This window comes from Falco cherrug, chromosome 1, assembly GCF_023634085.1.
Source record: "Falco cherrug isolate bFalChe1 chromosome 1, bFalChe1.pri, whole genome shotgun sequence".
Taxonomy (NCBI): Eukaryota; Metazoa; Chordata; class Aves; order Falconiformes; family Falconidae; genus Falco; species Falco cherrug.
Window position 1 is genome coordinate 33,621,932 of NC_073697.1, and position 22,511 is coordinate 33,644,442.

The following is a 22,511-nucleotide window of genomic DNA, read 5'->3' on the forward strand; positions in this document are numbered from 1 at the left end:
GGGATGGAGAGCTGAAAAAGTAGGGCCATTGCTGGCCAAATTCCCTTCTCACTTAAATCAGTAGTATTCTTTTAATCATAAAACTGTAAGGATGTATATAGACAGAAGATACTTCAAGTTTTATACTAATGCTGTGCTGTGACGGGATCAAAAGCTGTAGACTTAGACTGTCTTCAGCAGGTCATCTATATAGCAGCTAAAACAAACACTTTAATGGTGGAAATTCCACTAACCTCTTCATAAAACTGTCCTAATATATGACTACCTTAGAAGTCAGAAAATTTCCCCTACATTTCAAATACTTCTTTTCTGTAACCAAAGTCCCTTTCTCCTGTGACACTGCCATTGGCCATGGAGAACAATTGATTACTGTCTTACCTGAAGCAATCATTTAAAAGTGAAAGACTGTTATCACATACTGTAAGTTTTCAGGATATTATATAAAGGGATTCATGTTTATTGTAGAGGCTCTTGTTATTATATATACCACGTTATGTGATCTCTGCAGTAAGTAATGTAGCCCCTTTCCTATGACTCATGCTGTATTATGTATTTGGTATTATGTTCAAGAGCTTTACTTGTTAAGGAAAGGAAAACATATATATGATTAATGATCATAGAGCTCTCTGTTATCATAGACATTATATCACATAATTCACAGAGTTATCAAGCTCTGCCTTAAAGCATTTATTTTGCCTCTCCTCCCATTCATTTTGGAAGGACGTTCCAGTACTTGAATTCTTTAACGCTTAGCAACTTTTGCTTGATATGTGACCTAAATTTATAGATTATAGATTATACCATTTGTTCCAGTGCCAGCATTGACCTTTAGCTGAATTTTTTTTTTCTTTCACTGTTTTTTTTATAGATAACATCACTCTCTGACATACCCATATAGCAATCATATCCCCTCCTGGACTTTTTTAGATGAGGATGAACAAGCTTTTTTAGTCTCCCCATGTAGATTGGGCTCATTCAAAATAAGATTATTGTTGCCATTGAGAAGAGAATTTAGCTTTATGTCTCTGTGTTTAGATGCACTAATAAAAAAAAAATATTTCTGTCTTTCCATATTTCCACAAATGAATCATTAGTGCCATAAATCTAGTAATCTTATTCCCTGGAAGAAATGTCACAGGAACCAAAATGCTTTAAAACATTTTGAAATTTGTTAACTTTGTATTATTAATGATTGTTTGATATTCTATGAACTGGCTTTTGAGTTAGCTAGGGCTCCCTAGACTTTCATTCTTAAACCCCTATCATCTGGGAACTCTGTGGATGTGGATTTAAAAATGGAAAATATGAAGCACTGCATTCAGTTACATCCTGTCGTTAACTGTACAGAGCACTCCCGCTCTCTGATCTCCACTAGCTGAACATAAAAGCCATTATGCTTTCTGCTGTTATTCAGTTTTTCATGAGAAATGATGTGTGAGGTAAATAGGAAAGGGAAAAGGAAATGGAGGGAAGAGAGATGGAGAAGCAGAGTGGAAGAAGGGTTTACTGGAGCAGAGGACAGAATTACCTGATGAGAACAGAGGATGAAAAGCGATCAGAAGCCAACACAGAGCTGAATGTAAAACTGCCAGAAAAAGTGTTGAGAAATCATGCTGCCATAAACCGGCTCAGTCTGGGCACTGTCCTACACCTAGGTCAGCTAGGAGGTTTTTGTTGCTGCTTTTTGTTTACATTTTTCTTTTTTTCTGTCTCTTCTGAGCATGGTGCAGATGACTATGAGCAGGTATTTCACATAAGATCTTGAATCCTATGACTTATTTTACATTAAAAAGCTACAGATTTTTTTTCCCCAAGAACACAGGTTAGCTACAGTGTAATTAACCAATATTTTTCTTTAGCCTACACCTGTCTAAGGCACTGGTTTTCAGCTGTGTGTCCTCTGAAGCTGGCTACATTTCAGCAGCAGGTAAATTTGCTCCCAGTATGCTTTTATTTTTAAAGTGTATTGTGATCACCGGGCTAAGTATGAGGTGTTTAAAAACTACAGTGCTATTATTTTACATTAAGTTTATGTAAATATGAAACCATATATTGACTCAGGTTTACTAATGAAGTAACTTCAGTGACAGTCTAATAATGACAACAAACTATTCAACAGCAATTTCAATTAAGTGATACAGATTATGCCAAGGAAGTCTCTAAGCAGCACATCAAAGTTGTGTTGAATATTACATGTGTTTTTTTAAACTATAAACTTGCATTACTTTGTAATGACTGTCTTCTAAAATATCTGCAGTGTGGTTATTATAAACCATGAATCACAGTTAAAATGAGATATAAAACCACAAAATTCAAATCAAAACTCAAATGTCTAAATACTGCCACTCAACAATCAAGCCACTCTAGTCACTTGCAGCACACTGAAGTGAAGCCAGCAAACACAGATACAACAACAGGGGGGGAAAAAAAAAAAAAGCTGAATTCTAGGTCTGAAGGAATTGAGTACTTATTTCCCATTAACACTGAGGGAAGGGTGGACCCCTGCTTCCCTCAGTTTTGTTTTAAAAGCCTCAACAAAGTCATCAATCATACCTTGGCTGATCTACATCTGGAGACAACATTTAAATTGGAAGGTTTTTAAATAATTTTTTTTTTCATCTCTTTTTGGTTACCGCATATAAGTTCTGACTTGCTTACTTATATATGGTAAGTCAATTGCTTCTGATCCCTACAGAACTTATTAAAAATATGAATTTAATAAAAAAATTTGAGTTTCAAGGGAAGTAGGCTCTCACTCTTTCCTTTCACCTTTTCATTTACAAAATATAGTAATACCCAACAGCCAACTTTTGCCAAGGTCTAGGGCTGGCCTTTGTAGTTTCTTGCTGTTTGTTTCTGTGCAGGATAAGGATAAACAGGGCACAATGTTCTTTCAAATAAGTGTCCTGGTTAAGGTTTAATAAGCACAAAATTCAGAACATTCAAGATTAGTCATTCTGAAAGCACTGATACTCTCTAAAACTTTGTGTGCTAACAGAAAATCCTGAATATTGAGGCTCCACTCTTTCAGGGACGTGTAGTTTGTCAGTAGTCTGTGACACCTTTCCTACACCTATGATCTCATTTTGTATTTTGATTTTTCCCATATCCACCCTGTGGTGGGTCAGTCCCAGATGGCATCCAAGCACCTGGATACCTGCTTGCTTAACCCACACCCCCAGTAGGACGGTTGAAAAAATAGGAAGGACAAGAGGATGAAAACTTGGGGGTCAAAATAATAATAGAGAAATCACTTAGCAGTTACTGTCATGGGCAAAACAGACTTGAAGGATTTAACTTTATTTATTGACAATCAACATAAATGTTTAATTACTGACTTGGGTATTGGGAAATAGAGAAGAAAAACATTTAAACACTTCAGGAAAGCACACTTCCTCCCCCTTTTCCAGGCTCAAACTCAATCCAGACACTTCTTTCCCCTCCTTGTTCACACTGCAGGTTATACTCAGTGAGATGATGGGCCATGCAGGTGGTTGGAGTCAGTGTGTAGCAGTTTCTCACTCTTTTCTAGAGCTGCTCCTTAATTCTTACTTGCTTCCTTTGCTCTGACACGGGCTTGTCCATGGACCACAGTTTTTTCATGGTGTACATCCTCCAGCATGTCTCCTCCATGGGCCTCAGTCCCTGTGGGAGTACACGTGCTCTACCACAAAGATCCTCCCTCTCCTCTGACCTTGGCATTCCCTTTCACTCCCAACCTCTTCATTATTTTGTGTCCCTCCTTAAATATGTTTTCCTCGAGATGCCGTCAAGTTGGTTGATAGGCTCAGCTGTGCCCTGTGGCGGGTCCATTGCAGAGCTGTCTGGAACCAACTGTCTGGCCCAGGAGCAACCCTGGCCTCTCCTCACAGAGGCCACCCTGCAGTCCCCCCACCAACCACACCTTGTCACCGACACCCAGTGCACACCCTACAATTGGGCCCCAGAGGACTCTCAAAGGTGCAGGAGGCTTCTCGTTCAGAGCAAGTAGTTTTATCACAGACATTAAATATTTGAGTACTGCCAAGTTACAGTTAATCTTTTGTGATTTAGAGTACACGTAAAATGTTTTTGTAGGATACATTCTTACACAATATGTCTTAAAAAAATACACTTCTGAGAACAAAAATACTCAGAAATGTATTGTAGCATGAAGAACAGTTTCTTTCTCATGCCTGAATAAAAAATAGCAAAATGGAATTTTATTACTTTTTGGAGGAGAAAGGACATTTGTCCTAGAAGTAGTTTACAGACTGATTTAGCTTTTTTTTTTTTTTTTTTTTCTCTTTGTGAAAAACATTGCAAGTGACATGCAGTGTAAGCTTACTGACAAATTCTTCTGGGAATCCAGAAAGATCCCACCTGGAGGGCTATTCTCCACAGAGGAAGCACTGCAAAAAATAAATGGCTTCTCTGGAGGCCAGAAAAAAACACAGACATGCTGAATCTTTTTGGCTTATATTTGTTCTATTCAACCACTTAATTATAAATTATTCAGTTCCTTAGTGCAAATACAACTTGGGTAGCTGAACTACTGTGTCAGCCCTTTGCAGATGTCCCAGTACCAGTGGGGGAGCAGAAGAGAATGAAAGGACTGAATCTTTGGGTATTGCTAGACACTTTCAGAGCCTGGGCCTTTTCTCATCCACGCGATTAGGTAGGGAAAAACCTTTTTTTTCTTCCTGATAGGGAGGTGCTGGCACTACAAATCACGATGAGTGTTTTTTATTCACCAAAGATGATTTGATTTTCTCTACTGGATGAAAATGCCTCCTTGATCATTAGTGTAGCTTCACAATTTAACACTTAACTTTATATAATATGTATTTTAAACAGCTGTGTAAATCTGAGCTTGATTTGGACACACTGAATCATAATTATGTTAAATCTTTCCAAGTAGTTTACATTTGAGGCTAACAGAAATATGCTGATTCAGAGCCTAATTAAAGACATCAGATGGAAACTACATCAACTATTTCAAGAAGAGATAATAATTTTATCACAGGTGACTGAAAGAAATCTTCAGCCTTACATGTACCTTTTAAATATAAGTTCAAGGTATTATTAGCATTTAGCTCCAAAATAAATATTTGAAATAAATGAGGAAGAAAGGAAGTAGTTATGTATTTTGAAAAGTAGAAACTAGAATGAACTAGAATGAAGCTCTATATTCACAGAAATACAATTATATGTTGAAATGTAATTATATAGAAGGGATGAAATCACAGTTGATGTCAATTTTTGCTGAATGTTATATAGAGCAGATACATGGGTTTGACATGTTAATTGGAGGAAACTGAATCAAGTTTGGTAAACAGTAAAGAATTTGCCCTCTAAAGCAAATTTGGAAAAACGCCACATTCTGACATGTCTTTTGTTTTACATAAAGCATCAAAATGACGCATATTTAATATTTATATCTGTCAATTACTGCCAATAACTGTCATAATCTAAAGTTAGATAAAATTAAACCACTTGGTTCAATTGTTGAAAAGCTGCACAGTTCTATTATTGTTATAGTTCTTATGAAGTCGGAGAATTATATACATCAGTATTAACTGAGTATTTTTCCAGTGATTTTTAAATAGGCTTTCATTTTATGTACAGCACCCCTCACCTGTGAGTAAATGGCAAATAATATGCTAACATTTACATCTTACTGGCAATGGTGGTGAAAAAGGAAAATAATTATCTACAATGTATAAGAAAACTAATAGGTCTAAACAGACAGGAAATGGAAAAGTTCAAAAGGAAGTTTGGGAAAGACTATGGCTTTTTCCAAGACAAGTATTTAAATTCTGAGACAACAAAAAGGAAAGTATGCAGAGGAAATTGATCAAATTGTTTCAAGAAAGGCCCATCAATAATAGATGAAGAGCGCTGGATGGAAACAAAGAGAGCAAGCAGAAAAATAAAGATGAGCTTGAGAGAAACATACAGATTTATAGAGACAGTTCAGTTATTTGGGTCACTTTCTTTTTTCTTTGCCTCAGACACAGTTGATCATAATGGTGACACATGCTACCTTATCTGTACAAACTCAGTAGACACTTCTGGAGCTTATGTTCTATGCTGCATACCTGTAATTCTTTCTAAGACACAAGATGAATGTCTAGCTTAACTGGCAACTGCAAAGGTATTTTTGATGTATTGCTACCATTCCTGCCTTAGTTCAGTCTGTTATGACCAGCTGCTCACGTATATTTAGAGTGTTTTCATAACTCATGGAGTTCTGATACAACATTGGGGTAGAGCAAAGAGAGCAAAAGGAAGTGACAGCCATAAATCAGAATTGCCTCACTCTGAAACCTATGTATATGTGACAACAAGGACTCCTGCAAAATTGTGATAAATTACAGTTTTCTGTAAGGTTAGCTTCTTGATGATAAGTAAGCTCAAATCCTGATAATGAAACCAAATCCTGATCTCTCATCTGACTATCCTGAATATTTTTGATGAGGAAGACCCATATCCTGGCTACCTGAGGATTCACCTTATAGAAGGCAAAACTTTTGTAGCATATAGCAAATATGGTACTCTGAATCCTGTGTCTTCACAGTCTTTCCTAAACGTCCAGCAGTGAATGCATTTTGATCAAAAAAGAACACTTGGCAGAAATTACTCGAGTTGTTCTTGGCCAGTGTAATACTACACTGTAGTATCTCTGCCTGTTCAAGTTTTCGACAATTCCATCATTCTGGAGTCAAAACAGATATAAGTTTGTCCCATGGAATAGAAAAAGAGGGAAGTCTTTTCCTAAAAAATTACTTGGCAGTGTGGAATAAGAATTACTCCTTTATCCTTCTTTATTACTCCTTTATCATTCAGCTTGAAAGAATCTTTACACCTGGTTCAAAAAATAATATGAAACATGACACTAAAAATAACATTTAAGGTTTTAGGTAGCTAAGCCTCTAACCTTTATGTCCCTTGAAAAAAAAATACTATATTTTTTGGGGGAATGTACACAAAGAGAATATCTGGGATTTCTGAAACAAGTAATTATTCATGTAGGAATAAAAGAAATAGTAAAGACGACTAAAAAGTTGTCTGTATAGAACTGAACTGGGAGAGCTGCCATAATGGAAGCAATCACTAATGGTATGTCACAGTAGGCCTTTATAAATCAGAGGAGTAATGAAGGTGTCTTAAAATGCCCTTTCCCTTTCTCGTTAAGCACAACGGCCAAATCAGCCCGGATATCACAGGGTAGAACCTCATTGGTTTCAGTGGAATTATATGAATTTCCTTCAGAGCTGTTCAAAGTGCCTCACAAAGTAACTTCTGTCTGGTATTATCGCCCTGCTCCATACATGGCTTCCTAGAATATCATACCCTACAGTACAATTTACCACCAATTACTCAAACACAGTGTCCTGTAAGAAAAACAGAAAAGGGCTGATACACCATGGGCTTGCTCCCTCAGATCTATTGGTGCCGGTGGTCGCAGAGCTGGGAAGCAGTCCCGACCGGTACCCCCGGGCTCTGGGACGCTGCCGGCCGCCTCGCCTGGGCTAACCCGGCGGAGCCCCGTGGCGCTGGGGCCCCGTGGCGCTGGGGCCCCGTGGCGCTGGGGCCCCGTGGCGCTGGGGCCCCGTGGCGCTGGGGCCCCGTGGCGCTGGGGCCCCGTGGCGCTGGGGCCCCGTGGCGCTGGGGCCCCGTGGCGCTGGGGCCCCGTGGCGCTGGGGCCCCGTGGCGCTGGGGCCGGGCAGCCCGCCGGCCAACAGGTGGTGCGGGGCCACCTGTGCAGCCGCAGCGCAGCGCGGGCTCTTCGGAGCTCCCTGCGGCTGCCCCGCGCCCACCGACGCTCTGCCCGCCAGCCGGCGAGGGGCGCGGGTGGCGGCTCGACCCCGCGGCGGCAGGTAGCCCCGGGGGAGCGACCCCCAGCCCCCGCTGCGGGGGCAGCCCGGCAGGCAGGGAGCGGGGGCCGGGCGCTCCGCCCCGCCGGGCTGGTAAGGGGCCGCGGCGGCGCCCCCTTGGGCAGGCACCCCGGGGCCCCGCGGGCCCGCCCAGCGCCGCCGCGGGTGGCGGGGGAGGCGCCGTCGCCGCCGAGGCGGGGCCCCGCTCCGCTCCGCCGCGCCGCGCCCGGCCCCGCTCCGCTCCGCTCCGCCGCGGCCCCGCTCCGGCTGCCGCGGCCCCGGCGCGGCGGTGCTGCCGCTCCCCTGCCGCGTCGCGTCCCGTCTCGCCGCGGCTCCGGACGCCCCCCGCCCGCAGCATGACCGTGAGGAGGGTGGAGAGCATCTCGGCGCAGCTGGAGGAGGCCGGCTCCACAGGCGGTAGGGCGCGAGCAGCCCGGGGGTGCCAGGGGCTCCCGAGTTGTTCCGGGGTCTCGCTCCCCCTCTTTGAGCAGCAAGTCTTGCAACTTGGCGTGGGGCGGGGAGGGGGGAGCTGCCCGCTTGCATGGGGTAAACGCGTCGGTGCTGGCTTGGAAAAATGTGTGTCTACGGGGACAGTAAGCAAACGCTTAATGCCTGGGGTGTCGGGCTGAGAAACGTTCAAGGCGTTGCGAAGCCCGCTGTGAGGTGCCTGCTGTGACCGAACTGGTACTTTTGCCTTCGCTGAACTGGCCTGGGGCTGGGTATGAACCTCCCGGGCGAGCCACGCACACCCTCTCTCCTTTCCAACTCCCAGGAGGTAATTGTCATCAGTCCCGCTTACGCCTCCCAGCTCTGGTCTCCTTTGTGCCTTCCTGATGCCTAAGTAACAACTATTTGATGGAGACCAGCTTCTTCTGGTAAGCTGAAGGCTGTCTGGTGCCTTTCTCTTCTCTGTATTGCAAATTGCAGTGGCATGTTCAGCCGAGAAAGGTTGCAAAATAACTTGCATTTTAGGGAAGAGAAAAGCATGCTTCCCTGTCCTCCACGGTGACGGTGCTGCCTGAAGTGGGAGAAGAGTTTTCTCCCAACATGGGTAGTAAACGTAGTTATTCAGAAACGAAGCTGCTTGGGTGCAATGTGTCTAACATGATGTTGCTGAGGGAGGTGCACAGTTCAAGGTAGCCAGTTAAGCAGAGGATGGTTGGACAGTTAATGAAAAACTTTGCAAAATAGCCAGTCGGAACCGGGGGGAAATTCTTTTCTAAGAAAAGATGGAAAACTCTTTCATGTTTCCTGCTGTGTTGCTAGATTTATGTAAACTGTATGATGCCAGAACAGGAGCCTTACCATCAAATCACTTGGTAGACACAGTGGAGTATCACCCTTTGCTGGATTTCTGATCCTTCAGAAGAGTCTTTTTCTTGCTGGAAGAGGTTCATGACCACATGTCCTCTGTTGGATTGTATATGGTTTTTCTCTTTCCTGCTGTCCCAACTTTTCTCACGTGTAGGAATTGTAGCCCTTCAGATAGGATACTAGATCATTTGCTTTGGGGGTAGGGAACTTTTTGTAATTGACTATGCAATTAGTTTTAGGCTATCAGCTCGCTTGTTATCCATCTTTGCGTTTCTTTAAAGCTTCAGAAAAAAGTGCATAATTATGGTTATTCAACAGGGGATTCAGCCATCAAAGTGATGTTGTGATGCTTCTCACTGCTTTTCAGATCCAACCTCCCCAAATAATAATTAAGACTTTTTCCTCCCCATACCACTGTCAGCCGTAGAGCTCTAGTCTATTAGAGATCTAAAGTAGGACTGCTTTTCTGTAACACATACATCATCAGTGTTAAACACTGGGCAGGCTCTTAGCTACACCCGTGCAACCACCATGCAGGACTGTTCGGGCTAAGTAAAACTGAGGTCATAATTTAGACAGTGGATTTGCACAGCTGCTGTTGAGGAATAATTTGGTTTATGGATCATTACTATAGGTGTTGAAGCTTGAACAGAGTTTGCACCTTGATGTTTTATCTTATAGGTATAGTTAGTAGTAACAGGAAAGTATCTCTAGAAAACCTGGGGAAATATGATCTGAATCCATCTCATACAAATGATATGAAATATCAAGATGATGTTTTTACAGAAAAAGTTTTCAGCTGAACTGTGTAGCAGATCTGTTTTCCATTCTGGTTCTCTTGATATGAGTGCCTTGTAGCTTTTAGAAATTAGTGACAGCTTTAATTCATTTTAAGCTTGGAATAGTAAGAGGTAGCAAGATACACTTCTGCATTGTTTTAGAATAAAAAGCAAAATTAACTGAAACATGAAGGAAACATGTAGGAAAAACATTTCTCAAAAATAAGTTCTTATGCTAGAAACAGAGCATGGAAAGATGAAAATGACAGAGCTAAAAGAAAATACCTCCTTTCTTTCGGAGAATGACATATGTTAGACCACCACTCAACTTATATCGCCTCACTAGCTTGATGTGATGGGAAGATAACGAGCATCTAGTTTCACTGCCGTGGGCTGCTTCTCTGTGTGAGAGAGCACATGTATGCTCATCTTCCCAAAATTTTGGCCCTTTTTCATCTAAACTTCCCTTTCCAGCCTTCTCTTCTCTAGCTGTCTCCCTCCAGGCTGCTAAACTTTCAACTCCTTTTCAGTGCCATCAGCATTTCTGAATGTACCAGTCTGTTGTTTACTTAATGAGGATGCATGTGGTGGATTTTTTCTCATTATTTCTCTCCAAATAGAAGCAATGCTTAAAACATTAGTTATTTTTGAATAGTAATGCCTGTGGTAGCGTTGTTACAGGGATTTGATGGTAGTGCATGAGATTCAGAAAACAAAACCAACAGAAGTGCAACTGTTGCTCCATTTCATTTTTTCCGAGTGAAATCAAGCCCAAGTTACACACAAGCAGTTTGAATGAAGAAAATGACAAAGGAAACATTTTCTACCTTTTACCAAGTAATCACTCCCTTCAGCTGCTCTTCCCCTTACATTTACTCTATTGCAACTTGCAGGGCATCTTTTACATTCAAGTTAATGTCAGTTAAAGCATCGCTGAGAGTGTTGAACTAACAGAATGCTTCTTCCTCTCTTAAGTATTGAGCCATTGTAAGGATGAACTCTTTCATTTTGTGCTCCATGAAAGTCTTTATCAGTGTCTTATCTGTGAGGAAGTTGTATTTATGCTAGTGATAGCCAAAATTCATCTGCTACTGGGTAAAGGCTTGAAGTGTCTTGGCAAAATGAGAAGAGCAGAGGGAGACTATCAGAAAAAGTTTGTGTGGGTAAGAATAAGTTTAACCACAAGGTGTCCTGTGGGTTCAATATCTAGGACAAACTTAAGCTGTTGGGAATACTAATATGAATAAGACAGCAACTGGTTGCTTTGCTTTAGGGTATCATGAATTCAGAATGGGCATTGTGCTGACCAGGATACCCTTCCTTATTCAAACAACAGAAATATTTACAAAAGCTGTGGAGTCCTTTACGACAAGTTGTGAAGTTTTTCTCTGATGAGACAGGGCAGTCACAAATCCTGCATGTCAGGAAAGAGACTGTTATTTCTACATCATGTACAGAAGATGGACAAAATAGTACTATTAAGAAGTGTTTATCGAACTGAAAGCTTACTTAGAGTTTGGTATTCTCTGCCATACCTCTAGAAGATCCTTGTTCAATAGTGTTCACTTTTGCTTTTAATGAATGGTTTGCTCTTGTTGCTTGAGGCGTTCTTAGAAGACTGAGGAAGCAGTGCTAGGACAAGCAACTTCGTATGGGAAAAGCTGAAAATAGAAATTTAGGAAAATGGAAGCTAAGACAAATGATGAAAGTTAGGAAAAAATGCACTGGAAAACAATTGCAGGAAAAAAGAAGAGGTGGGAAGGGGGAAATGAGGAAGCAGCTTTTTACACACCATGAGACACAACTGATATTAAACAAAAGTGTGTCCTATTGAGGGATACTGAAATCCTGTCATGTATTGGTGGTATGTATTGGACCAATTCCTTTATATCCCATTTGGGATTCATCTGACATGACGAAAAGCAGGCAGTGACTCTCCAAGTGGTTTCCACCAATACTCCTATCAGCATGAAAGCTTTGGTTTGTCTGGGAGCTCCATCCACAGGGTATGCTGTCAGTCAAGAGTCAGTGTCACTTTTTCTACTAATGATCTGTTGTCCTTAAACACTCTTCATGTCACCTTAGATATGAGAGACCTTCTGGCCATTTTATCTTGCACACTTGTATCCCAGTGAATCCTCGGTCTCTGCCCTGAGCCTTCTGTAACACAGACACTGTCTCATTGAGGAGCCACAGTCAGCTAGAAATGCTGCTTCCAGATGCCACAGGTTTCTGTGAAAGTTGCAAATACAAAAGGGAAGAAATAAATTAAATGGACTCATGATAGGAGGGATCTTTATAATGCACATGCAATTAGATGCAAATATTTTACTGTAAAATACACATCCTGCTCCTGCAGGATGTTTATCGGCATTTTGACAGAGCTGACTGCGGCATAAGTAAGCCTCTGTGTAAAATTCGATCTCTGTTTCCATCTCCAATTCCTGTATTCAGTGAGCACATGAAGTAGTAATTATATGTAAAATTCTGGTATAGAGAGTCATATTTGATATGAATGCTGAAAATACTTTGACTTTCCATCAATGTCAATTTTACATCAATATAAATATCCATTTGCATTGATATCATACAGCTTGGTTTCTTATTGTTCTGCGTTTCAAGGTTGCTACCCGTGCTCAGAGAGTTGATACATAAAAACTGAACATCTGGACAAGCTTCAGCTATATTTGGTGTAGAGAATGGACTCTTTCCAGGTGTTTTTTAGATGTTAAAAAGTGTATAGAGGCAGATAGGGTATCTAGCAGTTAGTGTAGCCATAAGAGAAGTAGTTAGTGTGTGTCATGGAAAGCTTTTACAGTGTATCAGAAAGCACTTTAGGACTCATGTTTTGGGTTGGAGCTGAATATTTGATCCTTGCAGCATTTGGCTGTAATGTGTCTCATCTCAGCCATGCAGTTTGCTGTTGTGATTTATTCGGAATCTTTGGCACTTGACAAAGAAGGTATCTAAAAATACAGCAACGCCTGATTGCTTCACTATTTCATGGATGTGTGTATTGTTGCCACGTTGTCCTGCCATCCTTCCCCCCATAATTCTGCTTGTCCTTTCTTTCTAATACCAAAATAGACTGTATTTGAAATCTTGCTTGCCAAATGAATGCTAGCCATTTCTTGTCTCCTGTTAGCAGAGGCCCTTACTCCTGTTTGAGATGAGAGAGAAAACATTGGCACAAGGTTGTGGACTGGGCCAGGAGCCAAACTGGTTTTTCAGTAGTTGTAGTCAATACGATCTGAACAAAGTAGGATTCTCTTATTTATTAGCACACGCTTTAATTAATAGGCTTGGGCCTATTCTGGGGTGTAAGGAGTGCAGATATAAAAACCCTCTTTCTTTGGAGCACAGTGTGGCAGCACAGCTGGAGGTAGTTAACAGCGAGGTTAATGGGCTAGTTTGTCTCCGTTATGTTTGGCCTGAACTGCAAAGTGTGGTTGTGTCAAAAGTAAATGGACAAAAGGTTGACATAGGCATTAGGTTTTTTTGATGGTAGTTGTCCTTTCAAAATTCTGTTTTCTCTGGCAAGATCTTTGCTTGCTGTTGCTTTAATGGCTAGGCACTATTTGGCCTAGATTTCCCACCGAGTACACCAGGTGGAATGTGGAAAAGAAGTGAGAATATATCAAATGTATATTTTTGGGAGTCTATAGAACTGCAGAAAGCATGGAATTAAATTATTTTGTGATGTTCTTAATTGTAATTTTTTAATTGTATTACTGGAGACTTGGGATCGTATTGATCATGGTTTGGTTTTTTCTCATTTTCTGTTCTCACACTCCACAGGAGAGATAATTTCTGTGTTATCGCTTCCATGCATGCAGCAGCAGAGGAGCTCCAGACTTGCAGCTATGAATTTGGGAGGTCTGTAGGCAACTATAAACTGGCAGTAGTTTAAAATATGTGGTTAGGTTGACAATATATTGGATCCATTAACCTCTAAGAATAAACCCAAACACAGAATAAAAGCTGTAGATCTGAACACATACTGTGTTTTATTTCTGGCAGCCTAGCAGAGACTTAATATGGTACTAAAAGGAGCTTTCTGTCAGGGGTCTGAAAATAAATATAGTGTTGCTCTTTTATATTCTTTTTTACCTATAAAACACATTTCTTTAGAGATACAGTTTATAGTTGTGATCCCCTGTTGTATGTTTATAATTCATGTTGCAGCAACAGAAACAGTGGTATGAAAGTCATAGATGTTTATTTGTCCACTGGTAAAACGAACTACAGGTGGAAGGCATGATAATAGGGAATTTTAAACTATAAACATTTTGCCCTGTTAAGAACAGTGATTCATGTTTAAATGCTTATATTTTATTATAGGAGAAATTATTTATATTTGTGTGCCGATATTTTCACCAAATAAAGCATAAATGCAGAAGCATCCCTGAGCACAGTGAAGTGTTTAGCACTATACAGCACATTATATCAGCATGCCACAAAATGACTTTGTCATTTTTAGTGATAGGAAAAAAGACCAATTTTACTGATACATTGTCTTGTTCTTAAAATTTTCAGTTACCTTTCCAGAAGTGATGATTTTTTCATGGATATCACTGTAGTCATTAGGCTTTAGTATAACAAGTCTTATTTTTGAACCAAAGTCTGCATTTTTTAGTAAACCAGAAGAAACATTTAGGATTTATTGGAAAGGTAAGCAGTAACCATAAAACATGATGATGAGTCTGATTCTTCACAGTGTGGACTTTTTTTAATCTTTGCCCAAAGTGGGAACAAACAGAACAGCATTTCATGACAGTAAGTCATTTGACTATCATGACTATTCCTATAAAACCTTGGATATCTGTGGGAATAATTGCAATGAATAAGGGTATTGGCCCTAGTGTTTGTGAAAATCAGGAGAATGCTAAACCTGGAAATGAAACACAGATCAAGTTTACGTGATTCCATGTAAAGGAAGGAAATAGCTGTGCTGGAAATACTTAGCAGTTATTAAAAGTTTTATAGCTCTGATATACCTTGAAATAAAGTCAAATGACCATAACCTTTTATTGAATCACTCACCTACATGCTTTACAGTGAAATAAGCAGCACAGCTAGGCACCCCTTCTCCAGTCTCTTAATATCTGCATTATACAAGAAATGGGAGGCTTCCCTGATTTGTGCCAATTGGCTAGTGTTGCCAAAGGTATGCTTGCTGCCCAGGCACTGCAGCAACGTACTGTCTTCTGGCTATTTTCCCCTGCCATGTGAGGACTGCAGTGGCAACTGCTGACACTAGTCATTCTGGTACTTTGCTAGTTGAGAACATCTTGGGTCAAATTCCTAATGTGGTTTTCTTGGTAGGAAATTCTGCTTTCTGTACACTCTCACATGAATATTTCTAGTAATCTGTACCAATTGATTTCCAAATCCTTGAACAGTTCTATCAAATAGAAGAGAAACAATATGATTCAGATTAAATCATTGAGTCACTGCAGACACAGTCTACAATATTGACAAGTATCCCTGTGTATAGCAAGCAATAATATTGATTTTTCTAAAAAACTATTTATTTTGGTGGTTGTGCTCTGAAACAGTCTTTAATTATTTAAGAGCTACTGTATATGTTCTGTTCTTTGCTTGTATTACCGCTATCATTTTTTGCTTTGTAGTGGTATCAAAACAAAGAAATTGTGTTGTATTCTGCATCACAAGCATTTATCAATATAGTGTGGTTTAATTGGTGTTGAAGAACCCATGGAAAAATGTATGTAGTTCTCACTCTTATAGTTATTTGACTTAGAATTTTTAATGATATTACAGTGTATGTTATAATAAAGCCATACTGACAGACAACATCGTGCCAAACAAAAGATAAACATAATATGATGAAAAGAACTATTATAAATGTAGAATGTCCCAAATGCATGCAGTACCTTGGAAAGGACTAAAAATACAGGTTGGTGTTTTTTTTTTTTTTAAATTATTATTAATTTTAACATACTTGCCTGATGCAATTTGAAATTATGATCTTCTGAAAGTCACAGTCTATATAACATCCGTCAGATACGAACATTATTGCAACTGAATGTGAGATTTGGAATTTTATAGTATGTAGAGATGTCTGTGTACATGGTAAGAGCCATAAATTAACAATCTGTAATCACATTTTCAAAATACCTGAATGAGTACTACGAACCTGTACCTGAATGAGTATGAATAGTGCTTTTTTGCTTGAATGTTACGGCTTATAGTTTCAAAGGGCGCCCTAGAAAGGACTGACCATTTTTTGAGACAGTTTGTTTTAGCATGTGCCAAACGTATTGTCCCTCCCAGTGCTGGTGGTGTAACAGCCAGGAGTGGTTGGTACATGTTGTGTATGTGCATGTGGTTTTCCAGTGCGGATGAGTGTTGGGAGGATGAAAAGCAGGCTGTGGGATTGCAGTCCCTGCCTGAGCAGTTATAAGAAAGGAGAGGAAAAAGGTCAAGAAATGCCTTTTTGTGTGTATGACTTCAGTGGTATCTGAGCAAGTGGGCTCTGGGGTCTGCGGTTCTATTATCTTTAGCTGGAGATAAATGAATCCTGTTTATCTTTAAAAAAGTAGGAGAAAAATCCTTAAAGAATACTTTTTTTGAAGCAGTATGAAAGATGTCTATCAAGCAGATCCAGCTACAGAATCGTGTTTTGCTTCATTGTGCGCTGGTGACAGTACTATAGCTGTTTCCTCAGATCACCATGGGTCTTGAGTTTTGACAATGTAGCTGGTTTTAATCAGATGATACCCAGGTGTCTTTAATCATTCCGACTATTGACTTACATTCCACTGCTCAGTAAGTGAATGGTGCCCTGCATATCTAATGATTCGCTCTTTCTATTCTATGTATCCTTTTCCATGTTGATTTATGGACATTTGAGGTTATTTTGCTGTGTTCTGAGATGCAACATTATAAAAAGTATTGCGTGTTGTAATGCTGTCTGTAAAGAAAAATAAATCTAGACTATTTCTCCAGAGCATTGTGTGCTAGTAGCATCCACCTGCTGTAATTGAAGCGAGTACACAATGAAGTTCATTGTTACTTTTTAAAAAAGATGCTGTAATTGTATATATACACACAGTGACTCTTAGGTGCTGTCCTGATGTCTGCAGTCTACCAAATCTAAGATGCCTAAGAAAAAAATATAATAAAACAAATTAGATACACCTGCAAGTATGAGTAAGATACAGATAATGTCATGCTGCTTTTTTTTCAGTAAGTAGGTGTCATTCTTCGGTCTTTGCATTGATGATGAGGTGGGGGTTTCCTGTTTTGCTTTTTGGGATATGTCACATTGTGCAATCATCTTCCCAGCCTACTGCCCAGAATTTGGAAAATGAAATTATGACCTCTGGGGCTAGAACCTATCAACACACTTCATTGTTTGCTTCAAAGCCATTGCTTTCAGTCTCTCTCTATAAGATTATGTATTTGTTTCGCTCCCTGGGAAACAGAGCAAAGTGGAGGTCAAATACCAAGATGATTTTTGTAAATAGGTGGTAGGTTTTGCTCTTCCTGTATTCCATTACATGGTGATGAACATACTCTTTGCAGAAGGAGATTGAAACCTCTTGACTCTTTCAAGCAATGGCTCCCTGCTTCCTCCTCTACTTGCCAACTGGAAGCAGACCCCCAGCTAAATGATCACTTTCTCACTTTTGTTGCATAATCTTTAATCTCAGTGTGATATTTTGAGGTAACAGACTTCTTTCTAGCTTGGTTGATTGTCAATGAGAGTATGTGATGCCTCTAGTGGAACTGGTGGGTCCCTAATGAATGTTTTATAAAATTGAATTTCGGTAGCCTGGAGGAAAAATAGTACATTGAGGTTAAGGTGAGGAGGGAACAGATGTGACTGAGGGTATGCAGTGACATAGCTCTTCACATGGCACACCTGCTGTCAAGTTTCTTGATTGATCTTTATTAAACATATGAGCTAGCAGGACTTTAAATTATACAGATTCATACTTGAATACCTTGCTTAATTACTTAGCTTGCAGGGTTGTACAGCATTTAGATGTTACTTAGACTCATAAAAATCTTTGCTTCAGTTGCACCTTTTGTTTGCATTCAGCTAATTTTCTGATACTAAAATAGAATAAAGCAATTCCATATTTCAATATAGACTTATTAAGATCACTTCTTATTTCTAAAGTCTTTGAGTCATCCCAGACTTGAGAATCTGTAACTTTTTTCATTCCTGAAGATACAGGGCATGTTCAGCTAAAACCCAACGTGATATTAAAAAACCCAACTCTACTCATAATTTAACTGTATGTTGTACATTATCTGGGTTCAAAAATGACTGTGTATGCTTAGAAATGCAAAAGCAAGAATGCTTTGACCTGTTCAGAATGGAATGTAAAGGTATCTGAAAGGTGTCAATACATTTCTAACATCTTAATAAGCAGTGTTTTATCAACAGCCACTTTAATCAGCAGCACTATAAGTTACTACTGGTCTGACAGTCTGTTTGGACATTTTCAATTAAAGAATTCAGAAGACAGTAGGCTTTTTTGCATGTGTGCTTTTGAAGAACGCAAACCACTAATAGTGTGTTTTCATATATGCTGCATCACAAGTAATACGTACAGAAATGCTGTCAGTTAAAAGACTAATTCCTCGCTGAAAACAAACAAGAAAAAACTGATGGCATTATCAAACTGTTAATTGGTAAGCCACAGCTTACAATGCTGATTGTGTAGATGGTCTGTTGTCTATTTTGCAGGTATAGTGTTGAGAAGGAATGTATATTCAATAGTAAACATAGTTAGTTAGATAACCTGATATGTTTCTTGTTGCAGTAACACTAAAATGGTGTTTGTGTTCCAAGAAGACATCAATGTGTATTGATTAAATGCACCTTGCACTGAAGCAATTAATACAGATTTTCTTGATCCATCATTGCCTGTTTTCATTATGATTAGAAAACCTGATCTTACAACAGCTGCAATATGGTGTAGTGTTTACAACTCAGAATCATCCTGTTACATGTAAGAAATAAAGCTGGTTATAAGTGTTTGGTCAGTTGATTTAGTACTTCAGTTTCTGAAGCTTCTGACTGAGAAGGGAAGAAATGAAGCTTTTCTCTCTTCCTGCGTAGACTGTAATTTCATACACCAAAAATACAGGCTGTGGCTTTAGAGGTTACCCAACGACATTGACATGACAGCTTGCGATGCTAATGTACTCTTGTAATGTTAATATAATGGGAAAGAATACGAGAAACAAAAAGAGATCTCAAGAGAGTCTTCTTCCTAGCTCAGAATACTGGAGAGTATTCCATAGAATCATCTACTTTAAGATCATCAAGTCCAACCATTAACCAAGGACTGCCAAGTCCGTCATAAAACCATGTCCCTAAGCACTGCAGCTATGTGTTCTTTAAACACCTCCAGTGATGGTGATTCTATCACCTCCCTGGGCAGCCTGTTCCAATGTGTGACCACCAAATATTTGGAAATTTTTCCTAATATCCAGTCTAAACCTACCCCAGCACAACTTGAGGCCATTTCCTCTCATCCTGTTGCTTGTTTCTTAGGAGAAGAGACTGATCCCCACCTGCCTACAGCCTCCTTTCAGGTAGCTGCAGAGAGCAATAAGGTCTCCCCTGAGCCTCCTCCTTTCCAGGCTAAACAGCCCCAGTTCCCTCAGCTGCTCCTCATAAGACTTGTGCCCCAGACCTTTCACCAGCCTCATTGCCCTTCTCTGGACACGCTACAGCACCTCCATATCCCTCCTGTAGTGACAGGCCCAAAACTGAACACAGTGTTTGAAGTGTGGCCTCACCAGTGCCAAGTACAGGAGGACAATCACTGCCCTTGTCCTGCTGGCCATGCTGTTTTGGATACAAGCCAGGGTGCTGTTGGCCGCCTTGGCCACCTGGGCACACTGCTGGCTCATGTTCATCCGGCTGTCAGCCAGTTTCCAATTCAAACCACCAAAACTGCAAATTTTTAAGCATCAGTTAATTATTTGTTTTCTGAGAAACAAAATTTCTTCAAGGAAAGGTGAGATTTTTGAGTATCAAGAGCTGAGAAACTTGTATTTTAAGGTGATACCCCAAAACCACCAACAAAGTTGTGTTTTTTCTGGCTGAGGATAAAATAAATAGGCATGTACTCAGTAAAGTTTCTAGGTTTCTATTTGTCTCTGAATGCTAGGCAGACAGTGGCTAGCCAGGCTGATTACACACAGCTGTATGTAATCCATACAGCCTACTCAGGGCTAGAAGACTGATGCAAAATTGAGCTCAAAATCTCTATTACATTGGATTTCATTTGTACTTTTCAGATGAAAGCAATAAAAACCATGGAATCACAGAGAAATAGTTTGGAAGAGAAGTCAAGAAGTCTTATTATTTATCCTGATGGCCCAAGGCAGGATGAAATATTTGTATGGTAGTTCAGACAGCTTTTTGTCTAATGTACTTAAAATCCACCAGTATTGGGTGCTTCAAAACATCACTAGGTAATCTAATCCAGAATTTGTCTTTCCCGGTACAAACTTTTTCCTAGTTCTAAAGTAAATCATCTACATTTAAAGCCTGGTACACAGAATGGATGAAATACATAGCCAAGATTTTAGAGTACTGAGTAGGACAAAAACGTTATTTGATATATCTTACAGACTTTTGTCTTGTTTATATGTTCAAGCATGAACTGCTGCCCCTTTTGCAGCAGCCTTTCGTCTGTCTTCAGCCTGTGATTTAATATGTTCAGCAGTGTCAGACTTCCCAGGTACACAGGTGTTAACCTGAATAATTTTCCTCCATTCTGTTCTACAAGATTATTTCTCTGGAATGCTACTGGATGTCTTTGACTTCACAAATGATAACTAGTTTTTGAGAGTTGCTTCTAACTTTCAAACTTTTCAGAAGCTTACTGACTAAAGTGCTGGAAATTGGAAAAATAAAAGTAGGGTACCAGATCTCAACTTAGCTCCAGGAGTTTCTGCCTCACACAAAGGAGAGATTCCAGCTCACCCCTGTTGATTGTACTCCTTCCCATCCTACAAGAGCTCTGTAGGAGTTATTGCTTCCATGGAGGTGAGATCAGCAGCCGCTGGTTCCTGTTGGATCTGAAGGAACAATCACTGTAGAGTAAGTTGCATCTTTGCAGTGGCAGCAAATCTTTTACCTTTGTATGAAGCAGCTCTCAAGAATTAGGGATGAGGTTGGAGTCATTGTCTTACGAGAAATAACCACCACCAACTTTACCTCACTTCTGTGGGAAGCTTGGTGAAGGACTGCATGGATCCCCAAGGGCTTCCAGAACTTCTCTTTTATGATCTGAACAGGTATTCCAAATAAATAAAGTAGACAAGTACACCTTCAACTTGCACAGCTTTCCAGCCATTGGATTTAGATCCTCAGAAAGGAAACTTTGTCAGTGACCTTTTTATGAACTGTGTCTTTTCTACGGATATTTTAGCTCTTGAACATTTGATACGTAGCATGAACGTATTAGTTCTCTCTTCCATAAATAAAAACTGAAGACAGTTACTTTAAACATTTTTTTTAACATGAAAAGTCAATGTCACAGGCAATAGCAAAGCTTTTGAAGTTTCAAACACTTCTTATTCAGATTATTTTTATCAGTGCTGTACCATCTCACACTTGAAAAGACGTGCCTCTGCTTTTATGAGTGTCTTTACCAAATGTTATTATAATGATAAAATAGGGTGTACTCATTCCTCTCTTTTTCAAGACTGATGTATCTAGGAGGCTTTAATCAAAATGTCATATATTTTAACTTTTGTACCAACTTAAGCCTTTCTAGTTGTAATTTTTGGTGTACGTATTCCAGAAGTATTTAACTTTTGTCCAGTGTCTGATTAAAACCACCATTAGAATGGCACTTGCATGCAAATGACCATAGAGGATTTATTACCTATCTTTTCCAAATTCATTTTTATAGTTTGGTAGTTTAGGGATATGGTTCTTTAAGCTTGTAGTTCCAGGAGAGTTCTGTGATAGCTTGTCTGTGGATGTTAAAAAAATTAAACTGTGTGTTTGAGTTCAATTGTGAGATGTAATAAAACTATTTTAACAAGCCCAGGCAGAGGCTTTTATCAGGCAATCCTCTAGAGGCGCAGAGCTGGCACTCTGACTTTATACCATTCAACATTCCTTGTGTTGGCCTTGCTGGGAAAATGTTACACTTGATTTTTACATGTATATATGTAACATCGTCTTCTTTTCTTTATACTTTGGCAAGTTCACAGTGTTTTGACTGACAATTACTTTGTTAACATTCATCACAACTAATGTATTCTATACACTGTGTGTCTTTGCCTTTACAGATTTATTCCCCCTTTAGAGTTTTATTTTAAATATTCTACAAGTATACCACCTTAGCATTGCCTTTTTCCTTAAGATCAACTTTGTCAGATGCTTGACCTTAGCTGGAAATAATGTGTGCAATGAATTCTATTGGTGCCTGTTCCTGTATAACTTTTTACTACTCTAGTCATTAGTCTTTTATTAAGCCAGTAATCAAGAATCTTTGATAGTGTAGTGAGGAAGAAGACTAAATGTTCTTGGCTGATATGTTCACAATGC

The 22,511-nt window shown here is 39.8% G+C and overlaps 1 protein-coding gene across 1 annotated transcript in view; it reads left to right on the forward strand.

Moving 5' to 3' along the window:
* The first annotated feature begins 8,127 nt into the window (after positions 1-8,127).
* Positions 8,128-22,511, forward strand: part of KCNIP4 (potassium voltage-gated channel interacting protein 4) — a 429,973-nt gene continuing 415,589 nt past the window's right edge. Inside the window, exon 1 of the mRNA XM_055698845.1 lies at positions 8,128-8,276. Within this exon, the coding sequence (XP_055554820.1) occupies positions 8,216-8,276 (61 nt within the window). The 5' untranslated portion in view covers positions 8,128-8,215. The remainder of the gene's footprint in view (positions 8,277-22,511) is intronic.